The 21,741-nt window shown below is 37.9% G+C and overlaps 1 protein-coding gene across 1 annotated transcript in view; it reads left to right on the top strand.

The window, feature by feature from the left end:
* Positions 1 to 7,940, top strand: part of HCRTR2 (hypocretin receptor 2) — a 29,367-nt gene extending 21,427 nt beyond the window's left edge. The window contains exons 5-7 of the mRNA XM_015826558.1: positions 2,867 to 3,087; positions 5,607 to 5,728; positions 7,412 to 7,940. Coding sequence (XP_015682044.1) covers positions 2,867 to 3,087; positions 5,607 to 5,728; positions 7,412 to 7,632 — 564 coding nt within the window. The 3' untranslated portion in view covers positions 7,633 to 7,940. The remainder of the gene's footprint in view (positions 1 to 2,866; positions 3,088 to 5,606; positions 5,729 to 7,411) is intronic.
* The last annotated feature ends 13,801 nt before the right edge of the window (positions 7,941 to 21,741 follow it).

Below are 21,741 nucleotides of genomic sequence, written 5' to 3' on the forward strand. Positions count from 1 at the left end.
ATATGCTTTAGCCTCCAGTCCCCTAATCATCTTTGTTGCTCTTCTCTGTACTCTTTCTAAAGTCTCAACATCTTTTTTACATCGCGGTGACCAAAACTGGATGCAGTATTCCAAGTGTGGCCTTACCAAGGCATTGTAAAGTGGTATTAACACTTCACGTGATCTTGATTCTATCCCTCTGTTAATGCATCCTAGCACTAAAAACATATTTACCATTAGTTATTCTAATAAACGCTGTGACATTGAGATAGCAGATATATCATGTTTATCTGTTAGAAACATTAACAACCATTATGTGTTCCCCCAATCCATGGGGCTAGAGCACATGAAGAAAATCAGTTACAGTGGTTCCTTGGTACTCAACTGCTTGGAAACACGTCAAATTTGGTACTCGACACATTTGATACAAAACGTTTGTCCCAGTACCTATCATTTGCTTAGTACTCAATGCACAAGCTAGAACTTGATGATGTCAGCTGTTTTGTTACTCACTATGTTATTCCTTATGGGAAAAAAATATTTAATATTCATCACAACTCCTGGAACCAATTAACATGGAGTACTGAAGAACCACTGTATTTAACAGGTAATCCTTATATTTGCCAACCTTCTGTTTCTAATGCATAAATGTAAAATGATTTTCACATTTTTTAATACATGCTATATGTCTTCGGAATAGAGTGGAGATTTTTTGGCTTGTTTAGAATAGATTCCCCCCAAATACTATCTTCTTTACTTTTATTTTTGACCGATTCATACAGTACATCAAGTATTTTACAAACGTGATGTATCATGACAGAGAGAAACAAAGAAAAAAATAAATAAAAATAATAAAAAGAAGAAAGATTAAAGTTTCAGTCCAATGTTTGACCCTATTACTAGCCCTCGAGCACATGGAATAATAATGATCAATTTTCCCATTGTAATTATCATCAGCCAATTTCTAGAGAGAGGACAAGCATATCTGATCAACCCAAGATTTTAAATCTGAAGTTATTCTATCTTTCCTATATAGAAGAGCAATCTTTTTTTTATGCTTCCCCTGTTAAATCCATAGCTCTTCCTGTAGAGGTAAATTCCAAATTTGNAAATTACAGTTATGAAGTAGCAACGAAAATAATTTTATGGTTGGGGGGCCACGCCCACTTGGTGGCCACACCCACTTGGTGGCCACACCCACTTGGCCACGCCCCTGGCACCCGGCGATGTATAAGTGGTTGGGGGTCACCACAACATGGGGAACTGTATTATGGGGTCGCGGCATTAGAAAGGTTGAGAACCACTGTTCTAGATTGCTTCTCTCCTTGATTAGTTTCCACCCGTTGCTTCTTGTCCTGCCTCCAGGCGCTTTGGAAAATAGCTTGACTCCCTCTTCTTTGTGGCAGCCCCTGAGATATTGGAACACTGCTATCATGTCCCCCCTCGTTCTTCTCTTCATTAAACTAGACATACCCAATTCCAGCAGCCGTTCCTTATATGCTTTAGCCCCCAGTCCCCTAATCATCTTTGTTGCTCTTCTCTGTACTCTTTCTAAAGTCTCAACATCTTTTTTACATCGCGGTGACCAAAACTGGATGCAGTATTCCAAGTGTGGCCTTACCAAGGCATTGTAAAGTGGTATTAACACTTCACGTGATCTTGATTCTATCCCTCTGTTAATGCAGCCTAGCACTAAAAACATATTTACCATTAGTTATTCTAATAAACGCTGTGACATTGAGATAGCAGATATATCATGTTTATCTGTTAGAAACATTAACAACCATTATGTGTTCCCCCAATCCATGGGGCTAGAGCACATGAAGAAAATCAGTTACAGTGGTTCCTTGGTACTCAACTGCTTGGAAACGCATCAAATTTGGTACTCGACACATTTGATACAAAACGTTTGTCCCAGTACCTATCATTTGCTTAGTACTCAATGCACAAGCTAGAACTTGATGATGTCAGCTGTTTTGTTACTCACTATGTTATTCCTTATGGGAAAAAATTATTTGATATTCATCACAACTCCTGGAACCAATTAACATGGAGTACTGAAGAACCACTGTAACAGGTAATCCTTATATTTGCCAACCTTCTGTTTCTAATGGATAAATGTAAAATGATTTTCACATTTTTTAATACATGCTATATGTCTTTGGAATAGAGTGGAGATTTTTTGGCTTGTTTAGAATAGATTCCCCCCAAATACTATCTTCTTTACTTTTATTTTTGACCCATTCATACAGTACATCAAGTATTTTACAAATGTGATGTATCATGACAGAGAGAAACAAAGAAAAAATAAATAAAAATAATAAAAAGAAGAAAGATTAAAGTTTCAGTCCAATGTTTGACCCTATTACTAGCCCTCATCGTGTACCTTATTATTACTAGTTAAAAGGGTAACATTAATAGTAGTCGGTTAAAGATCTCTCTCCTGTTCGTATAGACTAGTTGGGTTCTAAAATTTAGACTTCAATAAGATAGAAAGGATATATCTTCTCGTTAGAAAAAAAATACGAAGGGGACAATTTAGGTATCGAGAAGGACATCTCCATTTAAGGTTTAAACTGGCATTTAATTCCATTCACATCCTATAACAAACTTTACAACTTTACCCTATAATAAACGTTACCCTATAATATACTTTACGACTATTGTGGAAACAGACTTATCGTAACAAAAAGGGTTTAGATTTAAAACAAAATTATCTTCCATTTTCATCACTGGAAGATGATCACACCAAAACGTCTCTGTGATCATGTAGCTATGCTCATGAGTGGAAATGGATCTACTTTGTAACCTTCGCTGAGTAATCAGTGCAAAATTTCCCTTGGGCCAAATGGCAATCATTAAGATTCCGATTATTATGTGCTGTTAGATTCCAGGAACGTCATCCATGGTTCAGAGGAAATGGAGGCCGCTGCAATCCACAGCACAGACGCGGGAACTGGGCCCACCAGCACATTTGAGGATTAGCGTGGTGGCAGCCGAAATCAAACAGATTAAAACCAGGAGGAAAACAGCCCGGATGCTGATGGTGGTGCTCTTGGTTTTTGCCCTCTGCTATCTCCCCATTAGCATTCTCAACATCTTGAAAAGGTACTTCCACGTGCCAGATTTGGAGATATTAAAAATAAATAGCTTGGGTGTCTGCCTGGGCTGGGAAAATATATTCAACAATAATTGGGTGGCGATTTTTATTGAGAGCCCACTATGTTTACAAGGAGTCCTTGATTTATGACCACAATTGGGATTGGAACTTCCACTGCTAAGTGAGGCAGTGGTTAAGTGAGTCACATCCAGTTTTTCAATCCTTTTTATTAGTAATATTATTTATTTTTTTATCCAGTCCTTATTATTTATGCAAATAACTCAAAGCGGCCAACATAACCAACACACCTTGCTGCTATTGTTAAGCAAATTGTGTAATCCTTAAACAAGTCATGCAATCGTTAAACAAATCTGTCTTCTCCCATTGACTTTGCTTGTCAGAAGCTGGGAGGGTCCCAAGTGGAGATCAGGTGATGTCAAGATGCTGCCACCATTATAAATACTTGCCAGTTGTTAAGCACTCAATTTTGATCATGTGATTCTGGGGACACTGTGCTGGTTGTAAGTGCAAGGACCAGCAGAAGTCACTTTTTTCATCCCCATTGTAACTTTGAATGGACATTAACTGAATGGATGTAAGTTGAAGACTATCCGTAATTTTCTTTCCCACACAAGCATTGGGGTAGGGATAAATTTTTCCTGGATGCTAATAGGATTTACTTGCATACATGTTCATTACAGGTCATTTCAAGGAATATTTGTCCTCCTATCTCCCTCTATGCTTTTTCATTAACAGACTGGCTTTAAAGCTTAAAACACGTTAATAATAAAAATGTGTTTCTAAACGTTATAAACGTGTTCTGAAAGAGATAACATTGGAAGCAATGTAGGAAAGAGCCATCAAAAAGCTGCAGGAGACACCTATTGACACCAGAGGGAAGTCAACTACGGACTCAGTTGAAGACGCATGGGCAAATAGAAAGTATTGCTATACAAGGAAAAAAATGTTATTGTTCCAGTGAGGAGCCAAACTCTGAGGACAATATAAGCAAGAAGATCTCATACTGCTGAATATTATTAGCACTATTCCTAAAGAAGTCCCTCTTGGCCAGAGCTGGTCAGCAGAAGTTGGCCAGTAGATCATTTCTACAGGCATCAAGGCCAACAAGGAATGTAAATCATTTTTCTTATAGTCCTCCAGATATGTCAGAATTCATCTCCTTCATCTCCTGTCAGCAGTCTGGGTAGGACTGATGGGAGTTGAGGCCCAACACATCTGGAGGGCACTAAGTTGGAGAATATTGGCATCTTAAGGCTTTCAGTTCTTCCAGATTACGGTTTGGATTAGGATTGGGCTACCATTGTAGAGTTAATGCTAACCCTTCCCAGGAATGTTACTGTTTTTCATCAAGATTGATGACCTAAATTCAAGACTCAATACTGTCCACAAAAAATCAAATCAAATTGCAGGTTAGGAAAGTATGCATATTAAATGCCATATCTCTACTGAATGGGATAGTGGCTTTATAATGGGATGCACTGATGAAAAAAATGTTTCTGGTTTACATTTAGAACATAGAATAATGTTGGAAGGGATCTTGGAGGTCTTCTAGTCCAATCCCCGTGCCCATTCCAGACAAATGGCTGGCCAGTCTCATTTGTAGATTTGGAATGTACACAATCTGGCAATAAGTTGTTATAATAAGTTATAATACTTATTGTTATGAAAGAGGACTGTACAAGGGACACTGAAATAATTCTCAGTTCAGAGCACCCTGTCTTATTGGCATTCACTGATTTCTGCAGAAAATCCTCTTTTTTGTAGATAAATGTCGTACCTCTGATGGCAGAGAATTATGGAAAAAGGCCTGTACATAATTTTAAAGGTCAGGCTGGCTTGCGAAAGCCATATTTTTACAATTATGAAAAAAGGTATGAGTAGTCCCCACTCAGATATTCACAAAAATACCGATTAGGAGTCAGTGGGCAGCATAAATCCAGTCATGTCTGTATATTTAGAAGTTGATTATAGTGTTTGTCTAGAATCTATATGTTTACCTGTTGGAGAATTTAGGCATGTATACAGTTCCTCATTCAACTAAGATGGGTGAATCAGTGAAGTGGTACTGTTACTATCAGTATCCCTTTGACTGCTATTTCTTTGTTCGTGTGTTGCTTTTGTAACATTTTTCATAGTTTTGAACATTTTTAATAATTAATGATGACAATACATTTAAGTATTTATTGATTGTGTTAGCTGTGTTGCTAGGAGAGATGGGCAATTAGATAAATTAGATAAATAAATAAAATGCATCTGGTTCTTGGCATGTGTGGATCTTAGTTGTGTCAAGGCACATCCCATCAATGTGACAATTGTATATGAGAGGTGATACATATGGAGAACACCCTTTACAACTTCATGGTGCTATAGTTATGACATCACTACACACATCTGGAATTCAGAATTTTGATCTATATACCATGCAAATATTTTACATGTTTATCAATATCAGAAATATGATATGAGATGTTTTCTACTTCTAACGTTTCCCCCCCCTCTTATAAAGAGTTTTTGGGATGTTTAACAACGCTGAAGATCGAGAAACGGTGTATGCTTTGTTTACTTTCTCCCATTGGCTTGTATACGCAAATAGTGCAGTAAACCCAATTATTTACAACTTTCTTAGTGGTAAGTAGATGATATTATTATTATTATTATTATTATTATTATTATTATTATTATTATTATTATTATTATTATTATTATTATTATTATTATTATTATTATCATCATCATCATCATCATCATCATCATCATCATCATCATCATCCTGGTAGAAAAACAACAGAGATAAAGAACTAATGCAATGTATTTACTTTGCTGTATTTATAGTATTCTAAAAGAGAAAGATACTGCTGTAGTATAGAGGAAGGAACAGATTTAAAGAAAATGCATCATTCAAGCAATCCAATAAACAGATCAACTGTTTGAGTATACTTAGTTTAAATATGTATACATATCATTTCAATATCAAACAAATTTTTACTTTTAGGTCAGTTTTCCATTAATTGCAATCACAAACAAAACAAACAATGGACAAATTTCAAGACATCAGGAGATCTACCTAATATTATTGATGGATTGCTTTGATTTGATTTGAATTCATTTGATTTCTATAGCCATCCATCTAAATTGGTGACTCTGGGTGGCTCGTAATTCCAAAAGTATAGAACAATTAAAACAATAAAAAATTATAATATGAGGTGTGTTCTCCTTGATATATAGGAGATAGTAATTTCATTCCTCGTTAACTTTTTAACTTATGATCGAGTTCAAGAACTTTTTTATATATCTTTTTGAATTCCTTAGTGCTTGAACTAAAAAGAAGGAATTAGCCTTTGCCAACATCCTCCTCTGCAAAACAGTCCCTCACCCCCTTGCAATCCCTTGCTAAGAGTCCCATAATAGTCCTGGATTTAAATTGTGGAGACTCCAGTTTGAATCCCTCCACAATCACAGAGCTCATGGGGTGATTTTTTTTAAAATAGTCTTTCACTAACTCAAATCAAGCTAGATCACTTTGGGGATATATTCATAAAAACCATGCTGTGCTTCGAAGAAAAACAGGAAAATAAATGCAATCTGATAATAAAAGCTTCTGTACCTCCCATTGTGTACCAAGCATGATTCTATTCTATTCTATTCTATTCTATTCTATTCTATTCTATTCTATTCTATTCTATTCTATTCTATTCTATTCTATTATTCCATTCCATTCTATTCATATTTGCATCTTTAAGACAGCACTGATATTCAAGCCCTAATCTCAGTTTAAAAAGACGATTTTGCTACATGCTTCACCAGTTCTGCACACAGGAACTCAAAATCAGAATCAGGATCATAATTGCATATAAAAATCATCTTAGAAAAACTGTCAACCTTCCCAGGTAGACTGATAGGAAACACGACCAGATGAGCTGATTCTTCCTTATGGTAAGGCTACATTAACAGAATCTTGCAAGTCTGAAAGTATAAATCTCCCACCATTTCTTTTACAGCCTGATATCCCATGAGGGAGTCCCTTCTGAGCCTCTTTCTCCACCCATTGTGCAGCTTTTCTGCTATGCTCCCTCTTCTCTGACTGTTCCTTAGGCAGCATCTCTTCTTCCCTGCCCTGCCTCCCCCTCAAGGCCATTCCCATATCCCATTACATCACCTGCTGCAAAGCTGCCATCTCATTGCCTTCTCTGGATTATGCAAATCACATCAGGCGCTTTGAATGGAAAAGAAACAAATGCAGGAACTGTTGTTAATTTGGAAGGATGTGGTCTGGCTGCTTCTTCATGATGGTCTTGGTCTTTGATTCGGCAGGAAAATTTCGGGAAGAATTTAAAGCTGCTTTTTCTTGCTGCTGCTTTGGTATTGGCGATCACCAAAATGCTTCACCCAGAGGAAGGACAAGCATGGACAGTCGGAAGTCCTTGACGACCCAAACCAGCAATTCTGATCAAGCTGCAAAGCTCTCAGAACATGTTGCCTTGACTGGTGTAGTCTCACTGCCCACAAAGGGCCCTGGATTTGTTGGGAGCTGATAGATGGCTACTTTCTGTGATAAATCGTTGTCATTTGATCTGTGACTCCAGTTATCTAAAACAGGGACCAAAATACTTGGAAAACCGCAAAAGTGAAATAACAGATTATGACAAAGATAAACTAGGCTAATATACAAAATTGGATGATTTTTTTTTTAAAAAAAGAAAACAGATCTTTGTTTGGAAATGTATGTGATTTTTCCTAGCATATACTATTCAACTGTAAGAAATGATAGTTGGGAAACATATATGCACCCATTTTCATTGGGATGATCTGCTGATGGGCTTGGTCCCTATCCAAAGAATATTTCATTATAAGATTAAAATGACAACTAGTTAGTCAGAAGGAGTCAAACAATAAAATTATTATGAAATAATAATACAATGAAATGGTAGAGAAAGCATGTGGCGTGACTTTTAATGCTTTTATCTGTGGCCACAGGAAGAGTCTATTTTCCCTGTGTAATGAATGTATTTTGTGTGTGTGTGTGTGTGTGTGTGTGTGTGTGTGTGTGTGGGCAAGTGTGTGTGCTATCCTATTCTTTGATATTTCTTATACCCCAGCAAGTTGGGTCCCATTCCATTCTGTTCTCAGAGAGTTAAACTGACAGACAAGACGATCAAGACCTAAATCCCTTATCTTTCTTTCCAATTTTCGCTTGCAATGCAAACAATTAAAAAAGGTTAGGACATTTCTTCCTTTCTCATTTTATACAACATTTTAAGTACGGTCTGATGTCCTTTTGGTTAATGGTGAACTTATTCTTCATGTCTGGAAGCTTGTGTAATCCAAATAGATGAATTTGCTGGAAATAATAAGCACAGAAAATGCTACTTCTAAGAATCATTCACCTTACTCTGGAAAGAGGCTCACTCAGAGCAGAAGAACCAATAGCCTTTTGGCAGGCTGGCCCAGACAACTGAAAAGTCAGAAATGTCTCTTTAAAATTGCAGTTGGAAATGAATATCCAGTCCAGACACCTTGCATGCTTTAGCTTCTATTTGCTCAGAATGCTGTCTAAATAAATAATTATTCTAATTGCCTAATACTGTATGTTAATATTTCTTTTTTAATTTTTGATGAACATAAGGCCAGAGAGCCAAAAGCTTTCCCGGGGGGGCGGGGGCGGGATGGAGAAAGAGAGAGAAAGAGATCACCTTCAAAGACCTTGACACACTAATAGATTAAACATATTTAGACATCTATCTCACCCATTACCCAAACACTAGCAATTATAATAAGTACAGTATGTGGAACTTTTGACCTGCTGCCCAGACTTCGTTTCTTTCACTTCCACTCGATTTATACAATAACAATTCAATACAATAACAATTCAATACAATAACAATTCAATACAATAACAATTCAATAAAAACTAACACTAAAACACTATTGCACTGAACTGAATTTGAATGCCTTGCTTTCCTTCACATTTCACATTTCCTACAGCTTTATAAGTATTTCTGTCCTTCCCAGCTCACCTTCTCCAGATTTTGGACCATGGCAACTTTCAGTGGCCCTGATCTTTTCCTGCTGATTTAGGATTTTGAGAATCACTGACAAATAAAGTCGAGAGAGCTGTTGCTCCTCTGCTGTTGTAGATTAATGCTTACCTGTATATGTGCCTTTCCTCTCACATTTATAGATTTTTCCCCCTATGTTTATCAGCCTGGCAGCACAATACACAATGCAACAAATTTCACATTTGTTTCAGGGATAAATTATTCCCTTGGACTTTTGCAACAGAGCCCCAAGGGTGCCTGCTTTCACCCCAGAGAAGATCTAATTCTCTTTTAATAATCAGAACAAAGTTAGTTTTCCTTCAGGAGCATGAAGCTTAAGCTTAGTTCCATGCCTCACTAAATTTCAGTCAACTGGACTACAATTTTGGGTTAGCATGGTGTGCAAGTCCAATCCAGGCGATTAGCGTATGGATCAGTGTGCCGTTTGAACCCAGAAAATGGGGTTCAGTTTTATTTAACCGTATGCAATGTGTTCGTGTGTTATGTGAACACTGTGTTGATGAATTACTATGAAATTCAGGCATAGAAGGTAATTCAGGAATCAGGCCAAACGCGAATTGGTTATTTTTCCTGGCTTTAATGAAAGAGTAGATCGTTATTCAGCAAACATATTTGATCAGCAGTTAGCTGTACCGTAGCCTGGACCTCTCCGACAGGTGTGAAAGAGAGAGAGAGGGGCTGTGCTAGCTCTCCAGAAAACGCAGAGCCGGGAGGTGGGAAAGCGAGCGGGTGGGAGGGCGGGTGTCCCGCCGACTCTGATTGGACCAATCGCAAGCGTTTGCTGCGAGCGGAGCGCTGTCCGACGGAGCGTGGTACTGAAATGACTCCTCGTGTTTAAAAGGAGACTTCAGAAAGGATTAAGAGGCAACGGGTAATTTGCTTTGCTCAGTCTACTTGGAACCTCCTCAGCCATGAACTCCATTCTGTTCGTCACTGGTAAGTTTGCTCTAGTTCAACAGGATTCTCTCTCTTCCTCTCTTATCATTCCTCCCTCTCTCTCTCTCTTCCTCTCTCTCTCTCTCTCTCTCTCTCTCTCTNTATCTATCTATCTATCTATCTATCTATCTATCATCATCTATCTCATCTAGATATCATCTATCTCACCTATTTATTTATTTATCTATCTCTATCTATCTATAATTGGGGTGACTCCCAATTATATTTGCTAAGATTGCAGCCTTGCTTTCCCATTAAAGGGGTAAAAAGAGTCGCCTTGTGACGAGATGGGCAGCAAACAAATTTAACAAAAACATAAAAATTGAACAAAATACTTGGCAGCATCAACGTGTGTGCCCAACATGTGTCTGTATCACTTTATCAATTACACTGAAAATAATAAAGGGTGATCTATCTATTAGGTATAAGATCATTTCTTTTCTGTCTCTTTCTCTCCTTCTTCCCCATCCCGTTTTAACATGATAAAAAGAAACAATGGCCTTAATTAGTTTTAAAAAGAGCCAGTTTGGTCTAGTGGTTAAGGCACCAGCCTTAGGTATGAAAGCCAGCTGGGTGATCTTGGGCCAGTCACTCTCCCTCATCTCTGGGAAGCAGGCAAGGACAAACCTGCCAAGAAAACTGCAGGGATTAGTCCAGGCAATTGCCAGGAGCCAACACCAACTTGGAAACATCCAAAATAACTTTTTAAAGGCTAATGTATAAGCTTTTGTGACCCTTAGGATAGAACAGGATTTAAAATATAAATATCCAAATTATTCTATTGGTTCTCTTTCCCCTCCAGGCCTCAATTACACTTTTCATATAGTTGCAATTATTTCCTGCCTACCTATAGTTTTCATTTATGATCTGTATAAGAAAATAAATAATTGGCTCAAGCCTTACTCACACAAACAAACTAACAATTAAACCCATAGAACTCAAGGACTCACTTCACCTAAGGTTCTAAAATTTACCATATTCAGACTTACTATGTTTTTGTTTGTTTGTTTTGTTTCTTGGAGAAAAACCTATGAGTTACTTACATTTCAAGGGGGTCATGGAAGTACAGTCAAGATGAGAAAGAAAAGCTATGTGCAAAGATTGGATGTTTGTGTTTGTTTTACTTCCTCCCCCTGTTCTTTTAGGAACCTTTTCATTGGCTAGATTCAGATCCCCAGATGTTTGTCTCCAGTTAATATCATCTGCACGGAGGTGAAAAGCAGCAGAGAGTTCCTGAGGGAAATTCAATGAAGGAAGGGCTCCACAGTCATAGTCAACATTTAGTGTGTTGTGTTCTAATTGCTATTCAGACCAGCACACCCATTTCAACTGGAAGCCGTGCAGTGCACAGGCCAACAAAAATGTCAGTGTAAATGTGTTCTGTCTGCATGAGTAGCTTCCTTATGCCCAGAGCTACAGGTGTTGTGTAAAGTCTGGCTAATCCTTTAAGTGCTTTCTGGCTCTACACACTTTCCGAATCATTTGTGCTTCTTGGAACAGCTTTCATCTATCATTGGTAAGGTTAGAAACAAGTGGTTGATGAACAAATGCTAACTTCACACTTCAATACCATCTCCAGAACAGTGTTTGCTTGGTTGTGATATTTTCCTTTCGGAAGACTTCTTTTTGCTAGAGATGTCATCTGTATTTGGTCAATATATTTCATTGAGTGTGCTGACCTACTCAAATCTATAAATATCCAGCAGGCATGGAAGTGGAAGCCTCGTTTAAACAAATAGTTGTTGTTTGCTGAGTAAAAAGCCTAAGAGCATGTAAGGCTACAAGAAGAATGATTGCTACTATTAGTAACATTTCTTTTTGGCCAGGCATGAAAAAAAAGAAGGGAGAATAGTGAATTTAGGCATACTGTACAGAACACATTAATATAAGACTTGAAAGGATATTTTTGTCTTAGCTTCCTTTTCACTCTTGGTCAGTTACAGTTTTAAAACAGCATTTGTCTGAAATGTTATAGGGTTTCCTGCCTGAGCAGGGGGTTGGACTTGATGACCTCCAAGGTCCCTTCCAACTTTATTATTATTATTATTATTATTATTATTATTATTATTATTATTATTATTATTATTCCTGAAAAACCATTTAAGCCATGTCATTCAGCTCACTGTAACCTGCTGGTGAATTTTACCAATCCCTGATTTTAAAAAAGTAAAAATAAAACAGTTTTTCCAACCAGTTGTCTCCCAGATGTCTTGGACGTTACCCCTCGTGGTAAGATGGGAGGCAAACACACTTAATAAATAAATAAATAAATAAATATTTATGGACAGTATGGCAATGCCCAGGGATTGGTACCTAGTTGGAAGAGGCTAATACAATATCATATCCCAATTTCATTATGCAGTTTGGGAAGCCCTTCAAACAACTGTATGCTTAAAAAAATATACCAAATAAATATTAGCAAAATCTATTCAGATTAGACAAATTGGATATATCAGTGTTACCATATAATTTTGTTCTATAAGTTGGACCAAGATTCAGTTAGAAAATCACATTTGTCACACTGGCAACCATAGGAAATGTCAATATATTACCCCTGTAGGCAATTTAGCAGTCCAAGGATGAACCTCTTGAAGGAGCTCACTGATTTTAGCATTTCCTGCTACTGTATTTCTAACCCTGACCCCAGACCTAATGGGACAGGGAGTTTCCTAATGTAGATAGTTCACTGCTGCAGCTGCAGCTTCATCAAAGGTAGATGATGGTCCTTGCTTAATGATTTGCAAATGGGCATCTGCATTGTTACTTGAGAATCTCTTTGAAAATAGAATTTTCTTCAGATCAGATATGCACAGTCCTGAACTCTAAATGAAAATGTGTCCTAGGAAAATTTCCCTTCATTGTTTTCTTTTTCCCATAATTGCTTTTTTATTGGGATTCCCATCAGTTTAATGCATCTTCGATAACAATCCATCAGGACAGCATCAATCTGGGAAAGTCCTGATAACTGTGCCAGAAACCAAGCACAACAGACATTAATTGAAAACAAAAGCAGGATGGAAAACAAGTTGCTAAATGTGGGAATGAGTTTGGTATCTCTAAGACAATAATGAATATTTAGTCTTCAATCCATGGGGATATTTGGAATAGAGAAGTTAGATGAGACACAGATAGAGATAGATGGACAGATGGAAAGAGAGAGAAAGAGAAAGAGAGAGAGAGAGAGAGAGAGAGAGAGAGAGAGAGAGACAGACAGACAGACAGACAGACAGACAGACAGACAGACAGACAGACAGACAGGAGAGAAGGATAAAGATAGTTTGTTCTTCCTTTCATCTATTCCATCCTGGGCATATCAATTTTACTGCAGTTCCTCCTATTCCCAATCAACATGTCACTGTTTCTGTTAGGGATGGTGAGAATTATAAACTATTTATTCATTTGGGAAAGACACTGGGCCCAAGAGACCTCCGTATCGTGTCTCTGTTTTATATTGCTAACAAGTATATCAAGAGCCTCTGATATCTTTTAATTTGGTATTGTCTTGTGTCTTTTACAAGTTTTTTTTATTCATATGTTTTGTAAGTCACCCAGATTTATCTAGGGAAGATAAGAGGCCATGTACATTTTGTTGATAAATAAATGAATACATCAGAATAAATAGCTAATATACTGAATAAGTGTAAATGAATCAAACTTTAATAAACATTTATATTGCCTGATTTGCAGGGCTGGTTCTGTATTCCCTGAATGCGTCTATGTACCAGGCACAGACATCAAAGTGTCAACAATTGAAAGAGAGATGTGTGGCTGCAGGAAATAGATGTGAAAGTGTCTGGAATTTACTCGAGGAAGTTTGTTACATTTCAGGTAACTTGTATAAAGCCCTATATTGCAGAGAGAGAGTTTCACACCACTTCTGTAAACATTTATAAGTACATTAACTTTCCATTGGATTTTTTTTTCATTTCTTTTCCCATTTCCCCACAATGTTGGGGTATAAGTGCCGCATCACATATCCTCATATTCCACCATCACATCAAAATTCTTGCATACTCCTTCACTTGTTGGGTTCTTGATGAACTGAGGTTAATCTGATAACACCAAGAAGAAAATCAAGCTCAGAGACATTAAGAAGCCTCCCAAATTCAACTCTGGATACATTCTCCGCCCCTGCATACACGTTTGACTCCTGGGGTGTTTATTTTCATGTAGGGTTGTTTAGAGTCATAGCCTCAGCATTGTAAGCCACACAGAGTCACTCTGGATAGTGAGATGGGCAGCATGTAAATTTATTTAGTAATAAAGAAATATGTTTGTATGTATGTATGTATGTATGTATGTATGTATGTATGTGAATAGATTTATGATTGTAAGCTGCCCAGAGTTGCTCTGTGGTAAGATGGGTGGTTAATTAATTAATTAATTAAGTGTGTGTGTGTGTGTGTGTGTGTGTGTGTGTGTGTGTGATTTACAAAAGTGGGGAATTAGTCACAGTGCCCGTTTTATAGTAGCTTGCATTTCTAATGGTAATAGCATTGACTATACAGAAAAAGGAACTAATTAATTCTGCTCTTAACAAATCCCAAGTGAAAAAAAAATCCTCTAGGTCAAATTATAACTGATAGTATCCCAGGCATAATATATATAAGATTTCTTCTTCCCATATTTGGGCCGACAGGGTGCATCGTAAAAAAAAAACACTCAAGGCATATATATATTTTGTGGCTGACAAAGAGTTAGTGGGAGACTAGTATAGCTATTTCAGGCTCATTTGCCCTCATCAGCTAGTCATACCCTTCAGGGATTTGAACCAGGCTCAAGTCGCAACTGCGAAATATTTTTATATCCAAATTTCTTTTTTTCTGACAAAGAGTAAAGAATTAAATTGGGAGACTAAGATGGACCATTTCTGGCTTTTTTGCCTTCATCAGTTAGCCATACCCTTTATGGGATTCGAACCTGGGCAGTTATACATACTAGTCAGTGATTTAGTCACTGAGCCATACACACACACACACACACACACACACACACATATACACACACACACACACACACACACACACACATATACACACACACACACACACACACACACACACACAATACTCCCACCATTCCATTCCATAATAATGGAAACAAAGAGGAAAAAGTCAGACTTGGGCAAGATTATATCTGTGGCATTTTAGCTGAGCAGCTGAATCAATTTGATGACCGAGCCTCATGATACCTGTAAAAGAAAGGTACACCATATAACAGTTGAGGATCGGTCGACTTCTCATCTAACTTCTGAACAACAAAACGATTAATTTACAACTTGTGGTAGGTTAGACGGAGACTTGACACTGGAGAAACGGAGACTCGTTAACTCTTTACAACGTGTTGTGATTTTTACGGAGGAATAACCGACCTACTGAAAATGTCTGAAAACGGGACCAATTATTTTGAACTATTTGACTGGTAGGTAATTGTTTACATCTTTCGGGGGTAGTTCATGTCATGAGAAGATTTTTAATGGCAGGGCACACCCCCCCACCCCTTTAATCTTCATCCAAAATTTTAAATAGTAAAAGAACCTTGAAAATTGTAGAAGTAAAATGTTGAGTCGTGATCATGTGACAGGTTCGTCTTAGAAAAATGAAGTGATTGTGTCACCGCTTATTTTTCATAAGAAAATATTAATGGTATTCTGTTTTGGAAATCTAGGCAACAGCTGTGCAATAAAAGATTCAACCAACTGTAATAAAATAATTCAGTTTTTAGTTGACCAGTTCCCAGAATTTAAAGATGACATCTGCATAAAAGATAACTGCAGCATCAGAATATTGTTGGGGAAAAAATATTCCAATGATAAAGGTAACTGTTGGCTTTTTGTTATCAGATAAAATAATAGCATTGTATAATGGCTTCGTGATAAGAAAATAAAAACATTTCTCACTTTAAGAAGCTCCCCAATTCAAGCAATCATATGATAACATCAACCGTCTAGTTAGAAATCCCATGGTTGCCTACCCCTGCCCTAGGCATTGAATGATTGGATGACCCTGTTTAGGAAATGGTTTTAGGATGGGAATAGTCTGGCATTTGGCCTTGGTTATGTTATGGAACTGTCCTTCTCTTTTTTAATTTTGTTTCCTCTTTGAATCCTACATTAACTGGCCAGACTCCCACTTTACATACTGCAAAACAAACACGCAGACAACTTTTGGCTTCAGAGTACCGCCACAATGAAAGTCCTATTTTTGCAATCTCCTGAATCCTTATCTAGCTCCTGTTACTGAATCTGGCGGCACCACTTTGTGCCATTGTCTTCGTTTTTGAGCAGGAAACACTTCAAATGGTGGCACAGGGCATCCTCACATGTCTTCCTAAGTCTGGAGGAAATATTTAAAAGTCTTCTGGCCCAGCCTACCTGCATGACACACTCTCACCTTCCTTCCGTCATTCTGCTGTAATCTCCTGTCGCCCAAACAAATTCAACCCCCATTATTAAAAGATTGCCACCTCCTGTCTTAAGGTAATTCATTTAAGAACATTCACTAAGGAAACCTCTTCCTCCTCCTCCTCCTCCTCCTCCTCCTCCTCCTCCTCCCTCAGCTGTCCCTGATGCAGCATCCCAGGAGGTGCTCTGTCAGTGTGCTGCCATCCTGCTTTGCCCCATCTATACACAGATGCCAGAACCACCATGCACCCCAAGGGGGGGGAGCTAGCAAGGGGGGGAGACAAGAATCAGGAAGACAAGAAACTGAAACCACTTTAAATGCCTGCCAAGGTCACAACCAAGGAAATGGAATGCAGACCATCACTAAGCCTACCAAAACTTCCGTACTGTTACCGAAACAATTTGTTTGAATCTAACTAGACATCTGGGAGATAACTGGGAAGAGAAGACCTGAGAAAGGGGAAAGTAACTAGGCAGCTTTTGTGCCCAAACCTCAGATCTGGTTTTTTTCTAACCTGTAATCACTTGGCTTTAGTAAAGTTATTCCTTTCACTACAAGTGCAGTTGAGGGCTCTTTCTCTCTAAACCACCCAGTTGGTCCAATCATCCCTGATGATCAGGGACATTTTTTTTTTGTAGACACAGGTAACAAAGAAAAGAAATCAACTAAGGCTGAGATACACTCATCCTGAGGTCCCAAGAGCCTCATGTGGGCATGATAATTCTTGGATGGAACTGACTCCAGAGACTTTCAAGACTGTTGCTAGATGGTAGAGCTGAACATTCTTCATGAATGATTCCAAAGAATGGCTTGGTGCTCAGAGCACATCACTTCTCTGCCGTTCATTAAAGGATACAATTTTTTTTATTATTATTCTTAGTCAGTGTGCGCATGAAAAAAAATATCACTGCTTTAAGGAATATGCACATTAAAGTTAAGCCATCTGGAGGACAAGACTGTTAATTGTTGCATCAAGGATGAGTAATCATGAGTATAAAGTGTATTGAGATTTAATTAAATGAAAATGAAAAGAATTCTATCTCTTTACAGGGAACTCAGAGTCTTACTCCAGCACAGATATTCAATTCAGACCTCTGGATCAGATAAAACCTCCAGGAATGGTCCACTCAGGCCAACTTGGAAATGACTGCTCGGTTGCCAAGGTCCTCTGTCGAAGAGACCACACCTGTTTCACACAATACAAGACATTCCAGAGAGTGTGCAGAGCAGAGATAGCAAAATGTAGCCTAGAAATGGTGGTAGAGCAATGCTTTGCAGCATGGAAATTGCTCAAGAAAACAGTGATGGGCAACTGCACCTGTCCAGAACCCATGCATAAAAGATGCCTTAAAATATGGAAAAATATCTTTAATAACACGTGTCTGCAGTCCACCCAGGCATATCAAGACTCTGCCGCTGGGAAGGAAACCTATGCAGTTGAGGAAACTCAAAGCCACAATCCAGGTAAAGGCTTTACCTTTTAAATAACAGCCACTTATAACGAAGCTGCAGCCTTGAATCTTTCGTTGTCTTTTCTCTACTCACTACACAATACAACTGCAGCTGCATTTGTATTAAAATTCTCACTTTTAATTCAAACTATGTTGTGTCCATGGAAAGTGAGAACTAAGATGCCATTTAAATGTGATTAAGCATTCCTCAAGAAACCTCTCTGCAATATGGGCTATTGTATTAAAACTATTTAGGGAATATGATTGTTTTGTCAGAATGAGTGATAAGCACTGTGATATCACAATGCAAACTCAGCTCCTTACATGTACAGTATGCGTGCATCTTCAAGATGTGTGCACAAAAGGGTGGAGTTTATATCGGTTGTGATGCTTGCTTTCCCCTCAGTGGATGCCTATGTATTGTATATGATCAAAGGTAATTTAGAAGTGAAGCATCTTCATGGAAAAATCTAGATATTAGAACAGAAGGGGCTAGACAAAGATCTATTGGACAGGGTTTCTAAAAACGTGGGTCCAATGCTGAAAAGGCTGTTTGCATAATCAGTGCATTTTATTAGTGTAAAGGAGGAGTCAAGAAAAGAATTGTTTCAATATGTTTCATTAGCTTTATTTGCTTGAACTTATGGCACAGATAGTCCTTGGCTTATGACCATTCATTTAGGGACCGTTCAAAGTTACGATGCTGCTGAAAAAAGTTCAAGCCTCGCACTTATGACCAATTCTGCCCTTGTGGTATCGTAGCATCCCCTGGTCATGTGATCACGATTTGGGCAATTCATTTAATGACCCCAGTGATTCAATTAATGATCATTGTAAAAATGCTCATAAATTTGGGCACAGCTCAACTTACAATCTCCTCAAGATAGAAATTCTGGTTTTAATTCTAAGTCCTAAATCAAGCGGAGCTCCCCTGCCATCCACTTTACCTCACTTTGGAACCCGCATCATGAAATCCATTGAGTTTGAACAGGTATATCTCTTTTCTTGCAGATCACATGAAAGCAAAATCAGAGTGGAAGTTATCAGCACTTTCAAACTATGGTAAAAATCAATACCACTATCTCATCTGGGATCCACATAGGTTGAGTTGGCCTAAATCTATGTAGTTTTGCACATCACAGTGCTAGGAAAAATACATGCATCAGTTCTCATTCTCATTCAGACGGTTAATATTTGTGTGTGCTAATGTAGCCAGAGGCTAAACGCATCACATCAGGCTTTCCCCCATAGGTCTCTTCCTTGGCATTGATAAGTCCTCCTTGCATTATCTCACCAGATGAGAAACATAGAAATGGGATGTCTCAGTTGTAATATCCTACTTAACTCTACAGAAAGCCTAACTTGCTGTATCATGTCACTGACCATGATGACAATGATGGCTAACAACAGACAGCTGTAAGAAGAAGCTGTGCTAAATCAAAAGCCTCCCTGCTTTGGTATTCTGCTTCTACCTGTGCAAACTGATTGCCTGTGGAAAGATCTCAAGCAGTCGTACAAATGCAATATCCATACCATGTTGCCCCCAGCACTAATGGACCCCATGTATTTAGGGCAGGGCTCTCCAAACTTGGCAACTATAAGACTTGTGGAGTTCAACTCCCGGAATTCCCCAGCCAGCATTGAGTTGAAGTCCACAAATCTTAAAGTTGCCAAGTTTGGGAAACCCCCCCCCAATTTAGGGCATGGCTGGTGAAAATGGCTTTGGGAGATGGGGGAAAAAGAATCCCAAGAGAGTCTTTAGTTGCCTATCACTGACACGAGCACTTCAAGAGACAGTTGGAGATTATTAGACCCACCCAAGGGCTTGCTAGGTCATTCTTTTTTTAAAAAACAAATTTTATTGGTTTTTTAATTCTTAAGACAAAGTACTCAGGACACACCATGGTGCTGGGGTAATCAAACATCCCAGAACAAAACATATATACATAGTACAATCAATACATCAAGTATTCCCTCTCTTTTTCCCTCAAATAGCATAGTATATTTATAATATCCAATTCTAGCTTAAATTTATTCAACCTGGACCTGTTTTAAGGCTTTATAAATTTACAATACCGTAATCAAATTAATTTTAAATAAAAACATTTTCAATTCAGGTATCCCTTCCAAGTATATTCTAGTTCCTTAATTTTATCAAAATCTTATTTATTTCTTCTTCCACTAATCTTCCCTATTTAAAATAAAATATTAATCTATCCTATAACTATCCAATCCATCAATTACTCAATCTCTTTAAGCTGACAGAATAATATCAGACCTTAAATCATTTCAATCCATTAGACAGAATTCAAATTTCATCCAATTAATTATCATAACTAATAACATCCATGTCATCAAACAAACACATCATCTTATTAAATTAACTCAATTAATTAATAATTCAATCCAAATCCAAAACATCTCTTCAATTTTCTTCATTCCATTACATAATAATTTTCATACAAATAAACCTATTGTTCTAAAAAATACAGATCTTGACACTCAGATCTTGTAATTGTATTTTGCTTTGCTCTTTCCTTAGAGTACAAGCAGCCACCAACCTGCTTCCAAGCAAACATGGAATGTGTGAATGATGAAGTCTGCAACAAGCAGTTCTCTTTATATCTCCAAGTGTGCCAAATAAACGGGAGCTCCTGTGATATAAATCGATGCCGGGCAGCCCTAAATGCCTTCTACACCAATATGCCTTTTCAGGTGGCTCAGATGCTGACCTTTTGTGACTGTACGCAATCAGACGACAACTGCCATCAAGCCAGACGATTCCTTCATGGCCATCCGTGTGCCACCAGAATGGTCCCAACACCTAGCTGTGTACATGTAATGCAATTGTGTCGAGAAAGCAAGATTTGCTGGTATGTATTTTTGCTTGCGGGCAGACGTGTGCTTAAGATGAAAATACATAAATGGATTAATTCTATCTATTTAGATGACACTGCCTAAGCGGTTCATAAGCTTTCAAAAACAAAAGTATTCCATGCTACAAAATAAGCCAAGGCTAACATTATTATTTCCCTGTAGTTTAAGTCTTTCTTTTAATCTTCTGTCATTGGTGAGCTTTGGCAGGACATATTAGATAAGCAAATTTTAATTGTTCATCAAAATGAATCATATACATATAGTCTTAAGTGGTGGTCCAGGATACCTTTTCTCTATCCTATGCATTCTTTTAATATGAGATGTTGCTCCCCCCCACACACACACACAAATATTCTTCCAGGCCATTTACAACAAGTACTCTTCAATTTACAGCCATTTGTTTTAGCGACTGTTCAAAATTATAATGGCAATAATAAAATTAATTTACAACCAGTTCTCACACAACTCTTGCAGCATCCCCACAGTTATATGATCAACACTTTGGGAGGGGGAGGGGCTTGGCAATTGGTAGGTTCTTATGATAGTTGCAGCATCTTATAGTGACATGATTGGTCTTTCCAGCCAGCTTTCAATGAGCAAAGCCAATTGGGGAAGCCGGATTTGCTTAAGGGCCACATGATCCACTCCACAATTGCATTGATTTGCTTAAAAAAATCATAGCAACCAGGTCATAAAATCAGGTGGAACTCACTTAACAGCCATCTTGCTTAGCAACCAAAATTCTGGACCCAGTTGTGACTGTAAGTTGGGGACTACTGTAATCCTTTCCAGCCCATATTCAGTACATTGATAACCCATTGCTTGGAAGAAGAGATCTCCAATCGATTTGTGAATTATAAGTAAAATGCAGTGTTTTGAATATGTCCTCCTTCATATTCCTCATTTTAGTTCTCATA

The sequence above is a fragment of the Protobothrops mucrosquamatus genome, unplaced genomic scaffold (genome assembly GCF_001527695.2).
Source record: "Protobothrops mucrosquamatus isolate PMUCROS unplaced genomic scaffold, P.Mucros_1.0 scaffold_210, whole genome shotgun sequence".
Lineage (NCBI taxonomy): Eukaryota > Metazoa > Chordata > Lepidosauria > Squamata > Viperidae > Protobothrops > Protobothrops mucrosquamatus.